At 47.2% G+C, this 21,919-nt stretch overlaps 1 protein-coding gene across 7 annotated transcripts; it reads right to left on the bottom strand.

Annotated features, from left to right (window-relative positions):
- Positions 1–1,815: 1,815 nt before the first annotated feature.
- Positions 1,816–21,709, bottom strand: SALL4 (spalt like transcription factor 4). 7 transcript variants are annotated; one of them, XM_090020382.1, is made up of 5 exons: positions 19,628–19,837; positions 10,095–12,617; positions 9,147–9,454; positions 5,615–5,684; positions 3,900–4,067 (listed from the first exon to the last, which is right to left on the bottom strand). In XM_090020382.1, exons 1-5 carry the CDS (start codon positions 19,785–19,787, stop codon positions 4,039–4,041), a joined length of 3,090 nt encoding a protein of 1,029 aa, XP_089876508.1. In that variant the 5' UTR covers positions 19,788–19,837; the 3' UTR covers positions 3,900–4,038. The 7 variants fall into 7 exon arrangements, with proteins under 7 accessions (XP_089876503.1, XP_089876504.1, XP_089876506.1 ...); XM_090020377.1 differs by lacking the exons at positions 5,615–5,684; positions 19,628–19,837 and adding an exon at positions 21,394–21,709 and having other exon boundaries at positions 1,816–4,067; XM_090020378.1 differs by lacking the exons at positions 5,615–5,684; positions 19,628–19,837 and adding an exon at positions 21,214–21,363 and having other exon boundaries at positions 1,816–4,067.
- Positions 21,710–21,919: the final 210 nt, after the last annotated feature.

A 21,919-nucleotide genomic window follows, 5' to 3' on the forward strand; every position in this document is an offset into this window, starting at 1 on the left:
ATTCCCCTCTATTCAGCACTGGTGAGGCCACATCTGGAGTACTGTGTGCAGTTTTGAGCCCCCCACTACAGAAAGGATGTAGACATATTGGAGAGAATCCAGCAGAGAGCAACAGAAATAGTGAGGGGTCTGGGGGACATGACTTATGGGGGAACTGGGCATATTTAGTCTGAAGAAGAGGAGACCAAGAGGGGACTCAATAGTAGCCTTCAACTACCTGAAGAGGGGTTCAAAAAAGGATGGAACTAGACTCATTTCAGTGGTGACTGATGACAGAACAAGGAGCAATGGTCTTAAGTTACAGCAAGAGAAGCTGAAGTTAGGTATTAGGAAGAATTTTTTCACTAGGAGGGTAGTAAAACACTGGACAGATTACCTAGAAAGGTGGTGCAATCTCCCATCCTTGGAGGTTTTCAAGACCCAGTTAGATGAAGCTTTGGCTGGGGTGATCTAGTTAAGGATCATAGGCGATTAATAGGGGAGGCACTTGTACCCCTCCCCCAGAGATTGGTCCTCGCCTCTGAGGATGTGGGGGCACGGAGAGAAGCCAGCAACTTCCTCCGCCCACCAGTCAATCAGCAGTCGGGGGGACCCCCCCCGCCAGGATCAGGAAGCAGTTGCCCATGTTGAGGATGTCCCTGCTTTGAGCAGGGGGTTGGACCAGATGACCTCCTGAGGTCCCTTCCAACCTTAACTTTGATTCTATGACCAGCCTCAGACGTGAAGCTGGATTTCATGTCTGCTCCTAAGATATACTGTAGTAGGTAGTACAGTCAGTTCAAGAACCTGTAACAAATTTATGTTCCCTCTGAAATATGGCGATACAGCTACATACTACACACTCTTCTCTCACCCAACTATCCTTGTGGTTTGTAGTAATGATGGGGACACCTTTTAAATCCCAGAATTTAAAGCACAGCTAGCACCACTTACTCTAAGTGGTCATCAGAACTACCACCCAGAGAGAGAGAGAGAGAGAGAGAGAGAGACTTTACGTGTGCTTACCACCGAGTCCACTGTACTGGTTCAGCACTTCAAGAGTAAGTTTGGATTTTAGTAAAATATGCGGCAGAGCTAGGACTACAAGTCCTGAAGTTGAACTACAACCTCACACAGAACAGGACACATGGGATGACTGGATTTTGTGGTGCAGCCTTTACCAAGGAAGTTGCTCCAACTACATTTGTCCTTTTGGCAGCACACAGCTGGTCCAAGGATCAGGGTCCGGCTTCTAGTGCCTACCATGGAGTTTCTCTCAGGCATATACAGGGTACCCAATTTGCAGAGCATCACCCATTCTCCACTACTACAGGTGGTAATAAGACTTCTATGGTTAGTGGCAATTTCAAACTGCTGCTGGGCAATTGTTGCTGCATCTGGGATGATCCTCAAAACCCATGAGTCAGAACAACTCAGCCACCTACTCTATACTATGTAGAACTCCAGAATAAGAGAATCCAGCCATGTATTTTTCTAAATAAGAAGAATATTTAAAAGATCCTGGAAGCTCCATCTATGTAACTGGCATCCGCTGAACTATCAACTGGTATGTTAAGTTGATGATTTAGTACTCTTGTCCCTCGCAATTAGATCACGGCAAAAAAATGCTGGGAGAGGGAGAGCAATACAGCTGGATAAGTTTGGAGTCAGTATTCTTGGCATAAACTAGTTTTTCTACTAAATACCTAGTTAGTACACTAAAAATTCTCTCTGAAGATATTTTTATGGAAGTTATTTACTGCTTTAACTACTGAAGTTACGAAGGGGACACAAGTGCTTTACCAAAACAAAATTAGGCACAAAATGTGAAAAAAAGTCATCCCAAATTTATTCTCAAAAATGTCAACAGAAATGCATCAGTAGGTACTCAAAACTACAGAGTTCTTAAAAGTCATACATTCAATGAAGAAACTTGACAATTGGGATGCCTTTGGCATGTTCTATGTAACAATATCCATTTTACAGTGTAAACAGGTACTGGTGTGTTCTTACTTACAAGTCCAGCAGGAAAGGCACGACTTGGCAAAGGGAGATCATAAACAAAAAATAAAACAAAGGAACAAAAAAGTCAGGTGCAACATTACACAAACTTTTTGGTAATTTGCATTTTTGGGCCTTTCACAACTGCAACTGGACTTGAAGATTTCCTGCAGTCAGAAATTAGACTCCTTTCCATCATGCAGTCCTTTAATACCAAATGCTCAGTTTTCAATCTAGCTTTGGATTATTACATATACAGATCCAGCAGATGTCAGAGGAATAGTGAAAAGTTAGTCCACTAAGTCTTCAGATGCTCCCACTAATACATCAGGTTTTGGTTTGAGATAGTGCATGGAAGCATCTGCTTGAATCTCAGTTCATTACAGTGGTCATTATAGAAAAATAGACACTACATCTACAAAGAAAAAAAAATGAGGTAGATAACTTAGAATCCAGAGGGCTATCCCAATAACCTTCATACCAAACACATGGATCATTAATGTTTTGGTGTAAATGCAAGTGCATGGACAACCAAGAAACACAATGACCAAAAGTGGGAATTCCATCCAAAAACCCACAAAACATTAGACCTAAGAGTGAATACTTTGTATTTAAATATACAGGTTTACATAGACCAATCCTCTAAATTACCAAGGGGAAGAAAAGTTTCTCTTGCTAAGGAAACCAGTTCCAATGCCCAGATGCAACAGTTACCTGAAATTTCTTGCAGAGCTCACAGACTTAAAAAACCAAAAAAAACAAAAACCAAAAAAAACCCCCAACCAACTTTCCAGCAAGTATTCCTTTTTCCAAGGGAAAAAAAAGTATATACATACCCACCCATGCTTGTTTGGGACTCTTGGTATCAAAATAAAATATTTTAGGAGAAAACTGCACATCTTTGGGAATAGGCATTTTGGCACTGTACTTGAAGGGCTGTCCAAAGTAGGAGCATTAAATAAGCAGCAGTTAACAATACAGAGTATTAAATTCTTAGGAGCATTGATTAAAGAAGAGTTTGTACAGAGCTCCCAAAGCAAGAGATTTTTTTTTTTTTTTTTAAAAACGAAAAAAAAAAAATTGTCATTTTATAGCCATTAGAGTAAAAAGTACATTTGGAAAAAAAAACCAAAACCAAAACAAGAACACCCACACAAAAACCCCCAAACAAAGTCTCTACTTCTAAAAGGGTGGCAGACATTCTAGAACATTTACCCGCATAATCACTTTTCACGTCTCATCAGTAAATACGAAGTTTCCTTTCCAGTCAGTAGGTTGGCTGTTGCCACTCTGTTCAAAACCCCCAAAGATCAGTTTAAACAAAGAGGTAAATGTTATAACCTTTGGAATTTCAAGTTGTACGAACTTATGTAAGGCTGTACAAATTAAAGTAACAAAAAACAAGAACTACTTTGCAAGACCCGCATCTTTCCAAATAGAAGGAATTCCTATTCATTATTATTTTGCAAAGCAACGTCATGATTGTACTCTGGGCAACTCTTACAAAGACAACCATAAAATCATTTGCACGTCAATAGGAAAATAGGAGGTTGAGGTGGAATCTCTTAAAAATATATATTTGCATTTCACCTTCACTTAAGAGTTTGGTTTTTTTTTGTTTGTTTTTGTGGGGTTTTTTTTCTTTCTTTCTTTTTTTTTTTTTAGCTAACAGCTATTTTGTTCTCCTCCAGGAAGTGAGGAAATTGGTGTTTTGGCACATTGTCTGCAGCAGCACCACCATCAGCCTTCTCAATATCGGAGCTAATCCCAGACGGGGTCCCATCTATCTTGGAGACTGTAGCAGTATTTATTGCCGAACCACCCGCAACAGTGACTGGAAGGGTAGGTAAACCACCACTCTGAATTACCGAAATTTCATTAGTCTTCATTGTTATGCCATTGCTGAGTACCGCTGCATACTGATTCCATACTGTAGGATCAATGTTCACTGAAGGAGGCACTATATCCTTTGGAAACATGTCAGATACCTTCTTTGGATCATTTCCCAACAGGGCCATGGGATTATCAATGGAGAGTCTTCTTCCACGCCTGGCAGAGTTATTCCACATGTGAGTTCCAACATGGACCTGCAGAAGGAAGGATGGGGGGGGCTTTCAGATTAAATGTCATTTAGTTCTGGTCCTATATCTTACCCAGCACAACAATCCTTTAGTCCCCAAAGTAGTAAAAAACCAACACTTTCAGACAGACCTGTATACTTTTATAATACTTAGTCATAGAAGCCATCCCACTGCAGGAAAAAGAAAAGGCTACACAGTGCTGGAGAATGGCTTGTGTCCTGCACATTTCTTGTTTTATTTTCCCATTATTGTTCTAATCTAGGTGAACAAGCAGTAGTGGCAATTGCCAGTATGCGACATGGTGTATTTTCAAGAACCACTGTGGCTTGAATGTGGCAGTTCTTCTAAAGCAGCAAGCTGGTAATGTGACTTATTGGCAAATATTGCTGAATTCAAGAAACACAGGGACTTTGGTACATTCTGCAAACCCTCTCCATGAATGGTATTTGAAAGCAAAGAATGGTCCCATATTTTAAACAGAGGGAAAAGAAAACCCCCCCCCCAGAATAAAAGTCTACTGTGTTGTCAGACACAGAACCACCACAAGCTGCTCCCCGAACAAGTGCATCACAAGCAGTTCATGCGTCTTCCAAACTTGGGAAGTCCGTTATCTTTCTCCAGGTTTCTCAGAGTATTTTTGAAAAAATTAAATTACATAATGCTTCAAAGATTCTTTGTGCTTAAGTTGTCTGTGTTGTGTATGTCCATTAAAAGGAAAGTGAATTCATCTGATAAAGGGATCTAGGCTGCAGCCATATTGGTCTAGAGGCAAAAGCATCCAAAAAACACCTCGAGGAAGAGGTGATATCTTCTATTTAGAAATGCACTGATACATGGGTCCCATATCAGATTGGCACCGATACAAAGAAAATTGATCGGCTAGGAAAAACTGTCCCGATGTGGCTGATAAATGCCCATATGTGCATGCAGCTGCAGCATAGCACATGGGCAGCAAGAAGCACAGCACAGCAGGTTGGAGAGATGTGTTCAGCTGGTAAGTCTGGTGTGGTGGAAGGGGAGGGAGGGGGCATGGCGGGGGTGAAAAAAAAAAAAAAAAAATCAAGGCACCCTATGGTAAGGGAAGAGTGGGGATGGGGCAAGCGCTGCCTAACTGGGGTGGTGTGGGGCAGGTGCAGGAAGGAGCTGTGGCTTGTCCGGGGGGGCACAGCGAGGCAAGTGAGGCTCCCGCCACTCATCCGGGAGGGCATGGGGGTTGAGGGGGGGTGCATCCCCCTGGATGGCACAGTGGGCCAAGAAGAGACCCACACAGCCCTGGCCCCAGCCTGCCCTGATCTGGGGGCACATGCCCCCACCCATATCCTCCTGGATAAGTGGCAGGGGCCGCTGGACCAGCACCAGACTAGCAGCTCCCAGACGTGCAGTGGGAGCTGCCCTCCGTAACTGTGCCCCCAGACAAGCTGTGGCTCCATCCCATACCGGCCCCACCTGTGCAGCACTTGCCCCAGCCCTACTCCTCCCTCACCACGGTGCCTTGATCTGACCCCCCATGCCCCCTCCCTCCCCCCTGCCCCCTTCCACCACACCAGACTTACCAGCTGCACACAGCTCTCCAAGCTGCCGGGCTGGTATCGGAAATTGGCTCGGTATCGGCCGACATGCCTCCTTAAACAAAAAAAAGGGCTGTCGGTATTGGCCCCAAAAATCTATCAGTGAACCCCTACTTATTAGGCCAACTAGGTCTAATAAAGATAATTGCCTCTTCCTCACGAAAAGAAAGTTTTGGATGCCTTTATTTTATACAACACTTCTATTCTGGCTAATATACTACAGCAATTTTTTGGTTTAGTACTATGTTTCAAAAAAATTCCCATTTTAACATGGGAGTTTCTGAAGGTGCTCCCAGAAGCAGTGGTGTCTGTTCCATACTGTTTGCAAATGATCACTTCAAAACCATTGAATGTAACCTTATTTGAGCCAGAGTTTTCTATTAAGCTATTTCTCCAAATGATCCACCCAAATTACAAACTCATAATAAACTTTGGCTAGTGAATCCAAGTCTCAAATGTATCCCCCTCCCTTGCCCCCCGCCCCAAAAGTGTCAGAAGCAAGACTGCTTAAAACAGGCAGTTACAGAATTCTAGCTCTTATAGACTCGTAGAAAACGAGGGTTGGAAGGGACTTCAGGAGGTCATCTAGTTCAACCCCCTGCTCAATGCAGGACCATCCCGGTCAAAGCTTTGTTTAACCAGGTCTTAAAAAGCTCCAAAGATGGAGATTGTACCACCTCTCCGGGTAACCCGTTCTAGTATTTTATTATCCTCTTAGTGAGAAAATTCTTCCTAACGTCTAAACTAAACTTCCTTTGCTGCAACTTGAGACAATTGCTCCTTGTTCCATCATCTGTCACCACTGAAATGTGTCTAGCTCTATCCTCTTTTGAACTCCCCTTCGAGTAGTTGAAAGTTGCTATTAAGTCCCCTCTTGGTCTCCTCTTCTGCAGACTAAGTAGGCCCAGTTCCCCCATAAGTCACGTCCCCCAGCCCCCTCACCATTTTTGTTGCTCTCTGTTGGACTCTCTCCAATTTGTCCACATCCTTTCTGTAGTGGGGGGCCCAAAACTGAACACAGTACTCCAGATGTGGCCTCACCAGTGCCAAATAGAGGGGAATAATTACTTCCCCATACCTACTGGCAACCACACCTACCATTGCAGCCCAGGGTGCTGTTAACCTTCTTGGCAACAGAGGCACACTACAGGCTCATACTCAGCTTATTGTCCACTCTAACCCCCAGGTCTTTTTCTGCCGAGCTGCACATGGCTTGGTTCTGTCCTAAATTCAGGACTTTGCACTTGTTCTTGTTTAACATCAGATTTCTTTTGGCCCAATCCTCCAATTTGTCTAGGTCACTCCAAATTCCAGCCCTACCCTCCAGCATATCCTACCCTCCAGCCTGGTATTATCTGCAAACTTGCTGAGGGTGCACTATGCCATCTTCCAGGTCGCTGATGAAGACACTGAACAAAACTGGCCCCAGGACTGACCCCTGGGGCACTCCATTTGATACTAGCTGCCAACTAGACATTGAGCCTTGATCACTAGTCTCTGAGCCCAATGCTTCAGACAGTTTTCTATCCACCTTACAGTCCATTCACCCAGCCCATTCTTTCTTAGCTTGCTTGCAAGAATGTTGTGGGAGACCATATCAAAAGCCTTGCTAAAAATCAGGGTACACCACATCCAGTCTCCCAGCATCCACCAAGCCAGTCATCTCATCACAGAAAGCATCAGGCATGACTTACTCCTGGTGAATCCATGCTTAGTGTTCCTAATCACCTGCTCGTCTTCTCCTAGTTCTCAGAAATGGATTCCTTGAGGATCTGCTCCATGATTTTTCCAGGGACTGGAGGTGAGGCTGACTGGTCTGTAGTTCTCTGGATCCTCCTTTTCCCCCCACCTCTCTCAAATACGGGCACTACATTTGCCCTTTTCCAATCATCCAGGACCTCTCCTGATCACTATGAGTTTTCAAAGACAATGGCCAATGGCTTTGCAATCCCATCAACCAACTTCCTCAGCACCCTCGGGTGCATCCGATCTAGCCCCATGGACTTGTACACATCCAACTTTTCTAAGCAGTCCCCAACCTGTTCTTCCACCACTGAGGACTGTTCACCTCCTCCCCAAACTGTGCTGCCTGGTGCTGTAGTCTGGGGGCTGACCTCTCCTGTGAAGACTGAGGCAAAGAAGGCATTGTGCACTTCAGCCTTTTCTGCATCCTTTGTCACAAGGTTGCCTCCCCTATTCAGTAAGAGATCCACACTTCCCTGATTGATCATCCTCTTGCTACTGACATACTTGTAGAAACCCTTCACATCCCTTGCTAGCTGCAAATCCACTTGTACTCTGACCTTCCCGACTTCATCCTTGCATGCCCCAGCAATAGGGCTGTGCAAAGCCTTGGTCGCCGATTTGATTTGAAGGAGATAGGGCCCAATTCAGCAGCCAGATCTTTGACTCAAAATCCAGAGACCCATTAGTCTCTCCAAATCGAATCAGAAGCCTCCGATTTGATTCAGAAAGATTGGACGATCTGGATACAGACAAGTGTTTTTTCTACATTCCTTGAGGTATCAGGCGACTTGTGATCACTGTGATGCTGGGGTGGATGGAGCGTCTCACTGGAGCGCCCGAGGGGGGGGCGTCCCTAGGGCAGTTGGCAGGCCCTCCCAAGCTCCTGTGGGATGCGCCATCTGTCCCACCATCACAGTGCTCGTGAGCCACCTAGTACCTCAAAGTATGTAGGAAAAAAAACCATTTAAAAAGCTGTGTTATGGCAAAAATTACTGATTCTTTGAATCTGCATCAGATTCGGCCGAATCAAAAAAAAAAAAAAATCAACAAATCTAATCACTATCCCCTGAAATCGGGCCAAATCTGAATCTGAATATGGCCCACTTTGTACACCCCTACTGAGCAATGCACTTATGTTGTTCCCTAGTTGTTTGGCCAAGTTTCCACTTCTTATAAGCTTCCTTTTTGTGATTTAGTTTCCTGAAGAGTTCCCTGCTAAGCCAAGCTGGTCTTCTTCCTGTGCAAAGGGATGGTTTGTTCTTGCACTCTTGGTAAGGCGTCTTTAAAGTACAGCCAGCTCTCCTGGACTCTACACCTCAGACCGACGTCCCTGGGCCTGCACGGGCCCTGCCCCCTCGTTAGGGCTTCCATCAGGCCCAGGCAGCAATCACTTCCAGCTTCTCCAAGCACGTACACCAAACACTCAGCAAACCAAAGGCGCAGGCAGCTGGATCATTTACCTTCCCTGGGCAGGATCTGGTGCCTGGCTTCTCTCCCCTTCCTCCTCTTGCCCCTGTTCACTGGGACATGAAGTAAAAAAAAAAAAAAACAAAACCAAAAACTTTCCAAGTAGATTTTTGTTCTCAGGGCCCCAACTAAATGAGCAATTTACATGGACAATCCAAAGGACAGAAGTAGTTGGCTATGATCTCCAAGACCTAGACAACTGTATCAAAAATGGGTACGTTTTAGTGAATGGTTAAGAGTTTCTACATGAAGGCGACTCCAGGTGTAGGTATCAGACTTTGTTCCCTTAGCAGTCAGAGCTTACCTTCAAGTTTCCTTTTGTTGTAAATGCTCTTCCACAGATTGTGCACGCGAATGGTTTTTCACCAGTATGGGTCCGTTCATGAATCTGAAGAGCGCTGGCGGAGGAGAAGTTCTTACCACATGTAGTGCAGATGTGCTGTTTAGCTGGACGGCAAAATTTAGGCCGTGGCACCAGCAGAGGGGCAACACCAGGTGATAAAGCTGGTGGGCCAATGAAATGGCCTGTGCTAATGGGACGTTCACCTAGCATTTCCACTTTTATGAGTGCTGGTGGTGCTCGGACAAAGGCAGCGGGAATGCTGCTACGACCTGAAAGAGACAATACATCCTAGGTTATCATCATGGCAGTTGGGGTTTTGGAAGAAAAGATGCCAGCCTGGATTTTTTATCTTGCTCGTGCAACACCCAACACACAGAAATTAGGACTCAAACTCCCATCAGTGTTTACTGGCGTATTGAAGAGAAGCCTCGTCTCATTGGCCAGCAAGAATTTAGGAACTAAGAGCTTGACATTTAATGATTTGGACAAATCTAGACTTGCAATACACAGTACAGAACTGAAGTTCCCACCCCATGGAGCACTCTCTCTCTTAGTTTTAATATAGTATACTAGGGCTAAACTGACCCAACTTTGTTCCGTGTCTTATCAGCGCTGTAATGATCATTTTAGGAGAGCAATATGCAAAGAGTTCATTCACTGGAGTCGGGCATGTACTAAGCATGCAGCTCCCACTGAAGTAAGTGGAAGGCTAGCACACTCCATGCACAGCAGAAGGCAGCCCCATGCATGCGGCAATTTCAAGATCGGGCCCAGAAAGCAAGAGGGGTATTTGTTATGATACCCGGAGCAATAAAAAACACCCTACTTCTTCCAGGAATCAGAAATAAAGCTCCATGTTCCCACTGGTCTACTGGGTATGGGGCAGTGCAGCTACCAGGAACAACTCACCATACTCTCCATTTGCAAAGTGTAATCCAGGTTCTTCTTTGATGACTTTTCGACCAATATTGCCATAAGTTAGGTCCAAAGCACCAGCCCCTTCTACTTCAGGAACGTTGCTTTCGGGACCTTCAGCTTTATTTCCCACGGCAGCATCTTCTTGAGCGCTGAAGCCTGGTGACTTTGACCGAACGCTTTCAGCTTGGCTATTGGCTGGAGACAGCGCCTGGAACGAAGCCGATTCTGAGGCAGCAGGACTCCTGCCATTTGGATAATCCGGATCTCCCGTCACAGAAGAAGAATCATTCGTCATGCCATCACTTTCTGCCGAGCCATTGTCGCTGGACTTCTGGCTGCTTTGCCGTTGTAGGGTCAAAGCAGAGTTTACGATTTTCATCTGATTCTCCAATGCAGCAATACCAGAAAACACTGCGGCTGGAGATTCTGACTGCGTATCGTAAGGAGTAGGGGGCTTTGAAGAGCTGCTGGGGCCATCCTGGGAGTCTAGGTCTTCTTCTATTTCTATGCTTTCCATACTCTCATCTGGACGACTGACATCTCCATTCTTTTCAACCTGCGTAGGATCCACATCAGTATTATCACAAGCATTTTCTGGCATGGGCGTATTGGGGATTTGTCCCCCCATATGCATGCGAATGTGCTGCTGCAGTACAACAGCATTTGTAAACTTCTTCTGGCAGATAGGACAAGAATGCTGCATCTTCAATGGGGTGTTTGCTCGGTGGACACCATAGTGAGTCTTAAGGTTACCTTTTGTTGAAAAGGCACGGCCACAGATCTTGCACTTAAACGGGCGCTCGCCAGTGTGGGTACGGTAATGCATTTTGAGCGAGCTCTGACAGCTCAGCACCCTGTGACAAATCAGGCACTCGTTGGGGTCAGCAGCAGACTTGTCAATGTTCTCAACCAGCTGCTGGAGCTTGGACGTTTCTGAACCTTGCTCACTTGCCCCACTTCCACGGAAGACACTCGCGCTGCAGCTAGCTTGCGGCGAGCTCAAGCTCTGCTCGGTTCCCGACTCGTGACTGACAGCACCCGAGGAGGAAGAGCCACCTTCGCTTTCCGGAGAGGGTCTCGGCTGCATGTCACTCGACAGGGTGCTGGGGAGAGAATCTTTGATGCCTGCTAGGCTGGAGATACTCTGCGGCAAGCCGGCACCCACAGAGGTCGGCAGTGTTGTCAGAACTGGTTTGCTATCCACAATTAGGTTGGACTCATCCAGCGGCACAGACATGCCGTACGGGATTCCACTGCTGGTGGGGATGTTGTCCAGGTGTTCAGGGACTGGATAAGGATTCATTTTAATGTGAGGGTATTTATCTTTGTGGCGCTGAAAATGCACTTTCAGGTTCCCTTTGGTTGTAAACCGGTTGCCGCAAATGTTACACTTGTAGGGCCTTTCACCAGTGTGGGAGCGGAGGTGGATCTGTAAAGCACTGTCATTGCCAAAGACCTTGCCACAGAACTTGCACTTATGTTTAAAGAAAGGTTCTTCTGCAGTTGGTTTGCTATCAGACACGCTGATATTAGGGGGCTTCCCTTTCCCTTTCTTGGAGGGATCGAGCACCGACGAGACTGCAGAAAGTGGGTTTTGGAAGATGACAGAATTGGATGACTGAGGTAGCAAAGGGTTTGGAAACCGAGCAATAGAACTTGGGAGGCCCCTGGTTGCTTCAGGCTTCAAGGAAAGAGAGGAAGAAAGCCCGCCGGCTACAGAGCCAGCAGCTGGAATGCCAAGGGTAGGATGAGGTAGTTTTCCTTGCTTCAAGGATTCCAGTGATAGGCTTTGGCTTCCAGCTTTTTGTCCAATTAATGCAACAGTAGCTGACAGCTGCTGAGACATGTGAGCACCCAACGCTTTTAGGGGATCGGCAGCAGCTGCTATTGAAGGATGTAGGGCATGAGGAGCCATCATGGCAATCTGAATGCGGATTTGTTCTGTAAGCTGAATTTGCTGAAGCTGCTGCTGCTGCAAGCAGACGAGCTGCTCCAGGATCATTGGGATAGCATTAAAACTAGCTGCGGAAGGAGAGATGGCATCAGAGGTACGCTGGTTCACAGCCACTTTGGTGCCACGTATTGTCTGCAAAGTCACATTAGTGTTTGGTACCTTGGGTTTTGATAAATAGCCGAGGCCAGGAGTTGCTGAAGTCACAGGGGGTTCCGTTTTTAGGTACATTCCTGCAACAGGTTCAGCATCAACTTTTCCTTCTCTCTTTTCCACAGAACCAGTGCAACTCTTTGCCTGACTGTCCTTGGCTGTTCGACCATCTGAGCGATCGTTTGGAAAGTTCTCAGAAGCTTCAGGGAAGCCTTCGGGGGGTATGGCTCCCTCACTGTCATTCATGATTAGGACAGGTGGATTTTTAGTGCAATTTTTCTTATGCTCAAGGAATTCAGCGAGATTGAAGAATTCTGCACAGCATTTCTCACAAATGTTGGTTTCTTCTGTTCGACACCTCTTGGAACTCATTTCACCCTCTCCATCACCTGGGACGTCTTGTGGACTCCCTTGAGAAAGAGAGAGAGGAAAAAAAGGAGAGAATCAAATCTCTCCCCACCATAACCATTTTTCCATCCTGAAACAGTGGTAAAAGCCCAGACAAGTGAACTAAACACAACCATGAGACAGTTCAAGTCCTGCTCTTAGCTGTGCTGATGACCTTGTGCATCACATGTGCATTTAACAGCATCATTTGATGTAAAAATTGATAAAACCCAAGGCCTTATGAATTACCTATAAATCAAAGGACTACATTTCCTAGAGAAATCTCTTTAGAAATGTAGGAAGGGGATGGGATATTCTAACCAAGTCAGGCTTGACATACTCAAAAGGCAAAGCTTCTTATGTAAAGAATTAGAACAGAAATTTATTCCAAGGTTATTGTAGTCAGTACTTCCAATTCTAACCAAGCCACAAAGATATGAAAAAAAAAAAAAATAAAATCACAGAAGTTAACCTGCATTATAGTCATTTTCCACATTATAACAAATGGCCACAACCAAGAGGAGCAGTGGAGCTACCATTCCCCACACTAGATTGATTATAGAAAACATTGGCAGACTAGCACTTAGTCTCAGGCTTAAGTTATACTTTTCACCTATACAGAGATGTTTAAAGAAGAGTCTAGTCAAATGAGCACCCCCCGATATGTATTTTGTTTGATGCCAACATTTACATGTAGACTACTACGAAGAGAAATAAAGGGTTTTAAATTTAAACCCTCTTATCCGCAGAACCATTCTGTTCTTTAAAAATGTACGTTTCAGCAGTCTTTGCAGTCAGTCATTCTGTACTTCAGAGAGAGGAAATCCATAAGCTAGTTCTGTTTCCTCTCACCAATCCAAACAGATTAACCCATGCAGTATCTGAATATGAACAATAAATGAACACTTGAGTGTCCTGGTCAAAAACAAAAAAAAGTCACTCAAACATGGGCTGGAAGACGAGTATTGTACTGTGAACGATACCTCCCTTGGAATGTATAGAAACAGCCCCTCTCAAGCAGCAGCAGAGTTTGTGCAATAGGACACAGTAGGGGTAGAAATAAGAAGGGTAAGTAGCTACAATTTAAATTTTTGTTCAAATTTCCCTATTCATTTCAAAATCCCCCCTTCCCTACTAGGAAGGGGGAAAAAAGAAAAAAAGAGAAAGGCATCTTCCAACAAAGCAAAATTTGACAGTGATTAAAGTCAATCAGGAAAGAAAAGGGTTGCTGTACAGCCCCTCTAGTTGGGACTCGGATTTACAGGACTTGGGAACAATCCTAGCGAGTGCAGAATCAGAAATGTTACTTAATCCACCACAATTCATTTCTACCAGTTACGTTCCCACTTCAAAAAGTTGCCCTTTTTCCACCCCTCACTCCCAAAAATCAAAATAGTTCCCCTTCTGCTGCTGCTCTACTCAGCAGTTACCAACTACACACAAAGGCAGTGCATGGCCCTGATGTTATACAAGCAAAGTTTTCAAGCCTGTGTATATATGATGAAGGGACAAAGAAGCCAGAGGCTCTATGGCTACAGTGACTGGAGGCTGCCCAGTACCTCATCAGATTAGGTGCCACATTTTAAATAATCCAGCAGCAGCTGTTTTATTAGAATTTCTCACTAAATTTTCAGTTCGATAGTTCACACAAATTTTGAAGACAGACTGAAACACTTGACATCTACAGAAATTATGCCCCACCCCCCTTTTATAAATATGCAATACAGCTCAGTCATTTAACCGATACAGGAAATGCATGCATAAGTTCATATTTGCATGGGCAGACACTTCCCCCATCGAGTGCACACTTTCACAGCTCAGGTGTGTTAGTTTAGTTTGGGCCACAATGACTGTGTGTGGGAAGGCAGGCCAACCCTTGACATTTGCTAGTGTAACCTTGATGCATTTACATGCACACTATTTCCTCAGTCAAAATTATGAAGGGTTTAGCATGGACAATAAAGCTGCCAGAGTCATAGAAAGTGCATTTAAAAGGTTTGTTAGGCTAGATCAGGCTTACAACAAAACACACACGCAACCACGTTGAGGGCTAAAAGCAGGTCTGAAGCCATACCAGCTTAACGGAGCTGCACTGAAGCATACAAGAAAGCTCCCTTTACAAAGAGCTGGGGGGGAAGCTATACACAGTTCGCACAAACAGCAACACTGTCCCAAAAGCAAGATCTGTCATACTCTAGGTCAGCAGCCAGCAATCTTTTTAACAAGTCGTGGACCAGAACAACCTGGCTCTGGTCCAAAACTGACGTACCTCTAAAGCCATCCGGCTAGACGCAGGGGGGTTTCCCTGTACCCACACTGGGGTCAGGCAGCTGGGAGCTGTGCCAGCATCCCCACTACTTCCCTTCGCCCGCAGCCAGAGAGCAAGCGCAGCTGCCAGCAGGTGCATCTCTAGGCAGCTGCCAGCTGTGTCCCTGCGCTGCTCCCGCTCTACCCTTCCCTTCCCTCCAAGTTGCAGCACAAGTACTGCCTGGCCTCAGGTGCAGCTCCTCACAGGCTGGAGGCTAGTGGGAACAGCAGGGGAAGGGGTGCAGCTAGCTGCCTGACCCCAGCTGGAGAGCACGCAAAGCTCGCCAGCTCCATGGCCTGGGTCCTGTGGCTCCCTATGTTGCTGACCCCTGCTCCATGTCTTTTGGCCCATGAACAATCAGCACTCAACACTAGAAACTTTAAAGCTATACGCGTACACAGGAAGAGTCAGAAGCAAATCAACGGACCATGAATAGCTATTATGAGCATCTCAATTTGGGTTGTTCTTTAGTGCGCCTACATTAATAAAGGAGTTAAGAGAAGAGACAAGTCCCTTCATCCCCCTCCACCCCGTGCAATCACCACCCCTACATCAGAATGAAGTAACTGCAGCTAAAAGTTCATCTTTCACACAATTAAGTGGAGCAGGAAGTAAAAAGTTCGCTAAAATTAGATGCAGTGGTAGCTATTAGTGTATGCTACAGGAGATACCCAACACGATTCAGGACTTGGCCAAGAGGAAGGTCTGATAGGGTCAAGGTTGGAAATTTTAGGTCTCTGTGCAGTGGGAGTTTAGTTATACCACCACTGGAAATATCTGACAAGTGGAAAATTTTTTTTTTTTCTACCTTTCCTACCTTTTTAAAATAGAGAAGCAAGCAGTTTCATGAGAAGTTCACACGGATGACCTTGCTACAATCTAATATATAATCCACAAAGATGGAGGCTGAGATATCACTGCCTTTGTTCCAGTTTTTGGGGTTTTTGTGGGGTTTTTTTTTGGGGGGGGGGGGAGGGGCTTCCTGCGGCTCACCTTGGGGAAAGGCATCACAAGGTAAGCCAGGCTCTGAATTCAGAGTATACTATGTTATTCCATATTAACTCCAAGGCTGGACATATTTACTGTCTACCAAGCGTGCCTCACCATATTTATCTTCTTCCACTTGCTAACTGGATTAAAAAACAAAACAAAACAAAAACAAACAAAACCCCCAAGGACAACAGAGGTGTGTGGTACGTTGAGCAAAACCATCTACATCAGGGGTTAAAAGTGGAATAGTAATTATCCAAAAAAAAGACACCCTGCACTACAGGACTCATACAGACAACCTACATCTTACCGGATTTCAACTGGGTTGAAGGGTCTTTTCTGCCTAGATGCAGCAGCACTGCCTCAGAGCCAGAGAAAAAGAACACCGTTTTAGGGACCCCATGGCAGGTTAGCAGCCTTCCTGCAGCCAGGTGCCACTTATGATGCCATTATCAAAAAAAGGGGAATTGAAAATTGTGATTTTTTTCGTGCCAATCTTGCAACTGAAGTATTGGACAAGGACTCTGAACAGATGGATTCAATTCCCAGCTCAGTGAAGACTCCCTGGGTGGCTTTGAGCCAGTTCAGAGAGGGTGTGCCTTGCTTCAACCCCCGCGAAATGAGGATAATATTTTGCTGCCCTGTGAAGGGCGCTGCAAGTAAGTGCATCAATATTGCTAGCCAATGAGAAAATAGTTCAGTTTGTTTAAAGAGAAAAAATCTCACTGAAGATCTACATCTTGTTTTCTAACTACATCCTCTTTCCTCCGGAGAAATCTTGAAGGAACACCCAGGCGATTACAATCAGGCTACCTCAATATTACCATACAATATGGCTTGCCATACCGACTTCCCCTACCTTGGGGCAGTTGTCAGCGACAAGGACTTAACACCTTCAAAAAGAGTTTACTTTTGTGCAAAGGAAGCCCCCTATGCACGTCTACATCTTTGGGCAGCTCTGTCGAAATGCTGTTACAGTATTTACCCAGTAGCTAGAGAGTCCTGTGAGGACAATAGCTCGTGCACTTAAGTCGGCCCTCTCAAAATGCTTCACAAGGATTGAACTTCTACTGTTTTCCATCTCCCCACCCCCAAATGTCAGGAATGTTATCTCTCAGCATCTAGTTATCCAATAAGTTAGAAGAATGCAGTAAACCCAGCAGGGGTCTTAGATTCAATCACTGCCAAATGGATGGAAAGAGGACAAAAAAAGAAACAAAAAAAAAAAAAAAAAAGGATCTACTATTGTGTAGGATGAGGTAGTCATATACAATAAGATCTGGTGCAATCCCCACCCTCTAAATATTTGAAAAGAGTTTTGTTGATGCGAGTCATTAAAGCCACAACACCCTTTCCCCATTACCTGGGGTATTTGATTTAGTAAGGTGCTTTGTTTTACAAGGGAACAGATTAATTCATTCAAAAAAGTTAAATAGGTTTGAAATAATGGGAGTACCACTCAAAGCACAACTACTTATGTTTAAAAAACAACTCCCCCAACCCCCCCCAAAAAGAAGTCTACTCTACAGGTGACTAGCTTTACTAGTTAAAGTTGTTTTTTAGCACTGAAGTTTGATCATGTTAGCATTGAAGCATTTCACTATTAAAAAAAAAAAAAAAAAAAAAAAAAAAAATTAAACAAACAAAAGAAAAGAAATCACATGCCCTTTTAATCCCACTATCAAAATAAGCAAATCCATAAAGATTTATTTTAATTAATCCATTTCTGAGTTTTAAAATCTGAAACCTCCCCCAAGATAAATCCTTATGCTACTTTCTTCGTTATAGCTATTGTCAGATTTCAGAACAATAGTGCCATTTTAAACACTCTGGAGCGGGAAGGGAGGAGGAGGGAAAAAAAAAAAGGGATCCAAACTGAGGAGAAGATTGAACAAAATATGTTAAGATTGGCCAACTGTCTAGAAACATTTTCTTGCATGAAGTTTGTTTTTACACAACTGTAAAAAAAAATAAAAAAATAAAAATGCACGTACTTAATTCTGAATTGAAAGTGTTCAAAATGTTTCAATAGCAAATGATTAAGACATTTTTCGTTAGCAAAACCCTGGATGTCCTTCCCACAGAAGAAAGCAAGTTAAAAAGGTTTCTTGCACTTCAAAATAATTATATTAGTTGGGCGAACTGTATTCCAAGAATTAAAGTAATTAAGTTAACCCAGAATTAATTCAATTTGATTTACATTACTTTGAGGGGAAGCGACACACTCGTACAACTTGTTATCCTCACAGAAATGCAGGGAGGGGGGTTTTTTGGTAACATTGTAGGCACAGAAACCCCATTTAGAAACTTAAGAGTAGGCCTCTAAATTCCACCTCCTTACATGATTAACCTTTTGATGTAGTTTCAAAGGGCTTTAAAAAACAAAGTTACTGAATGCCATGACAAACCCCTTTAAGATGTCTGCTGTTACCTGCTGAGGCTCAAAAACCAAAAGCTTTAGCAAACACATGTTCTGATGCTGCTATTAACAACTGAGCTTAAAAGGCCGAACAGTGGAGGGCACTCATGTATTACACTGAAAACAAGATCCATTTCTGGGGAAGCCGAGGCAGTTTAGCTCCATCCAAATTTTAGAGCCCTGTTTTGGCTCTTACTAATCTTACTTCTTCCTCCCCTGAAGCAATACAAGAGGCTGCCATATTTTTTTTTTTTTTTAAAAAAAGAGAGAGGCCACAGTGACAAACATGCTGCTTTGGACACCTTGGGTTTCACCATTCCTCCCCTATCACTGACAAACTAATCTTTATCTGCCCAAAGTACTCCCATATAAAACAATCTTTGAGAAATTCAAGCTTAGCAGTGTGGCTACTGCAGAGAGCTTCCTCCGCTTTGGCGGGACAGCGATTCTGACAATACCAGAAAAGTTGCAAAAGCGAAAAGAAGGAGAGCGCCCTGCTGAAGGCAGAGAAGTCATCATGGAGCCAGTCATCCCCCCAGCCAAGCCCAAGCGCCAGCGAAGCCTGCCTCCCTCCAGCATCTCAGCCCTCGAAGGCTCTACCTGAGTCCATGACCGGTTCTTCCTCCACACTCAATTACTTCCACCAGCAAAACAAGGCGGCCCTAGACCACACTTAACACTAGTACAGTGTTTAAGACCCAGCTAAACGGCACAAACCCCGCTGCCAAGGTCAATTGCATGAGAGTCCTAATTGTAAGCTTGACATCAACTTACCACCCACAGCAGGCAGGAGGAGGCAAAGGTTAGAGCAGCAGCTCTGTCAAAACGTCACATGCTGCGGAGTTTAGCAAAGGGACTTGATCACTACAACCAATATAATGTTTCACCTACGTCAAAGGAAAAACAAGCAGCCCATCTTTGCCCCCCGCCCTCGGGCCCGCCTTGCCTGCATTGCTCGGCTTTCATGGCTTGCATTTGCAGCGATGCAGGCAGCAGGCGGGCGAGGGCTGGATGCAAGCCCCTCCGTCTGCGCGAGCCGTCGGGGCCGTCGAGCACCCCGAGCCCTTCCCTCGGCAGCGCCTGGGGCCGCGTGAGCGAGATGGGGGGGGGGGGGGGGGGGCTTGCTGGCACGGTGCAGCCCCGGTGATCGGCCAAGCCCGGCCGTCCCGTGCCCAGCACGGATGCCCGCGGCATTTTGAGCCCAGCCTCCAGCGGTAATCCCGCCAAACGGGCATCTCCAGCCCGCGCGGTGGACGTGCCGACTCCCCCGCGCGGCGCCGCAGCCGTCCCCAGCGACCACCTGCTGGTTTTCTGACCTGTTAATTGAGCACGGAGGTAGCCAACCCGCTCCCCAACTCGCCGCGCTGGTCTCCGAGGTGCGGCTCCCAGAAACGAGAAGCAGAAGGCACGGGTGGGGGGAGGAAAAACACCAAGAGCAAGAGATAAGGGCTTGATTTTATTATTGCGCCGATGCATCTAGTCGGCAGTTTCTCGGGCACTCGTGCTGCAATCCCGCGGCGGCATGCAGGCTCCGGGCCCGGCGCTCGCGGACACACCTACCCCGGGATTAGGCGGATTCTTTCGGAGAGCGATAAGGGACAAAGCTCTGGGCTGCGACGGCCATTCACACGGGGGGGGGGGGAGCAAGCGTGGTCGTGCCGCGTGTTGGTGGAGGGGGCTGCTGGCTCCGTGTGATCTCCACCGGGGCAAGCGGGGAGCCAGCACAGCCCCGCGGGGTGCCCCGGTTGAAGCGCGGGCCGGGAGTGACCGATGGGGGGCGCACGCCGGCAGCGGGCGCCAGGTCGGATGCTGGAGGCGGACCCGCACCCGCACCCCCGGCGGAGCCGCCGCACTGCGAGCACTTGCAAAAGGATTAGCTCCCCCCCTGTTTAAAGAAGCGCTGCCTCCTCCTGCAACCCCGCGCCCCCCCGCGGGAGCGCGCAGCTTCAGGGGCGTTATTAACCCTTTGTTTCAGCGCAGCCCCCGGAGGTGGCTCTCCAGCAGCGGGTAGATTTACATGTGGAAACATCACCTCCCCCCCCCCCGTCCCAACCATATGCACAAAGGAAAACAGTCATGCATTAAACATGGGATTTATTGCCTTCTGGCCAGCTTGCTGCTTCTTAAGTCACCATTAACCGGACCCAACAATTGCACATTTCGGCTCAAAAGAAAGAAAGGGGGGGGGAGGGCTGGAGAAGGGGGGCGACTCCCCCAGCCCCCCTGCGGCTTGGGAATAGGCGGCTCCTGTACCCGACATGGTTACTGATCGCTCCTACCGACCGCGGAAGGTGGGGGAGAAAGTTGAGAGAGTTTGATGGTGGCGGAGTTGGGGGGGGGGTAAGGGAAAAGCCGGGATCGCACCTCGCGAGTGCCAGCCACCGGGTGGCGAAGGGGATCCCTCGATCCCGCGCGGGGGAAGGGATCTGGTGCCGGTCGGGTCCCGGGGGGTCGGCACCATCCGAGCGGGAGCTGCACCGGGCCGGCAGGCGGGACCCGAGGAGCCCCTGCCCTGCCCGCGCCCGGCCGCGGGAAGATGCTCCGGGCCGGACGGAAGCAGCTCCCGCCCGGGCCCCTCGTCCCGCTGCCGCGGCCCCCGCCGCCACCTCCTCAGCCGCCCCCCATGAGCCCCCCCCAGATCAAAGCGACCTGCCCGGCAAACACAGGGTCCCCTGCCCCGCCAGCCCGGAGCTGCTAGAAGCAGCGCAACCGAGAGCACCCACTCCCTCCCCCCCCCCCCAAATCCCCCCCCCCATTAGCTCACCGCAGTTATTTTAGGAAGTCGGAAATCAAAGATGGCTGGAGGTCAGGCTACAAAGGGTCCCGGGCGATTGCCATCTCCGCCGAAGTGTTTAAACCCCCCCAAGTGCCCACGAGTCCCGCCTGAGCCCCCTCCACTCACCCACCCGGGCTCGGGGCTCGCTCCCGCCCGCCCTCGGGCGCCGGGACGCAGCCCCGCGGAGCGGGTCCATCCCTGCCGGGGCCCTGCAGCGCGCCCGGGCCGGGGGGCACAAACCCCGCGGCGGTCCCCGCCGGATCCGGGCGCCCACCAGCCCCAGCCGTCCCTCCCTTCGCGCCTCACCACTTGCAGCATCTGGGGGCTGCTCCTCGGAGTGGATGTGCTGGGGCTTCGCCTGCTTGCGCCGCGACATGGTGCGCAAGCATCGGGAGCAAAATAGTAGCAATTATTTTCTTCTTCACAACAAATTCCTGGAGTTGGGAAATTACCCCCCTTGGGCGGAATGCGCATGTCAGAGTAATTATGATTATCAATAATGCATTGCGATTTATCATGGGGCCCTGACAGCTGATTGGCCTGAGTCCAAGGGCTCACAGATTATTCAAATAAGGTCCATTGATCAGGGAGCAGAGGGGCACGCTGGGCCTTGTAGTCTTCCCCCGGCGGCTCCCACGCATGTGACAAAAGCGTGCGCCCCGCACCAGCGCTGCCCTGCCCCGCCCTGCCCTGCCCCGCGGGGAGGGGGGCGAGAGAGGCACGGATCCGTCTCTGGGAGTAAAGCGACACGCTGCCCCGTGCTATCAATACCCTTGTGATCTCACCTGCACTCCCTCATTGTCTGCGCCGTGGCTTTTTCCCCCTTTTTTTT

This window comes from Crocodylus siamensis, chromosome 10 (genome assembly GCF_052110815.1).
Source record: "Crocodylus siamensis isolate JL-2025a chromosome 10, ASM5211081v1, whole genome shotgun sequence".
Taxonomy (NCBI): domain Eukaryota; kingdom Metazoa; phylum Chordata; order Crocodylia; family Crocodylidae; genus Crocodylus; species Crocodylus siamensis.

Coding starts and splice junctions, on each gene's coding strand:
- SALL4 (XM_090020375.1), bottom strand. CDS start 19,787: ATGCATCGGCGCAATAATAAAATCAAGCCCTTATCTCTTGCTCTTGGT. Junction 12,618..19,627: donor CCTCCGTGCTCAATTAACAG/GTCAGAAAACCA, acceptor CTCTTTCTCAAG/GGAGTCCACAAGACGTCCCA. Junction 4,068..9,146: donor CAACAAAAGGAAACTTGAAG/GTAAGCTCTGAC, acceptor TTCCTTCTGCAG/GTCCATGTTGGAACTCACAT.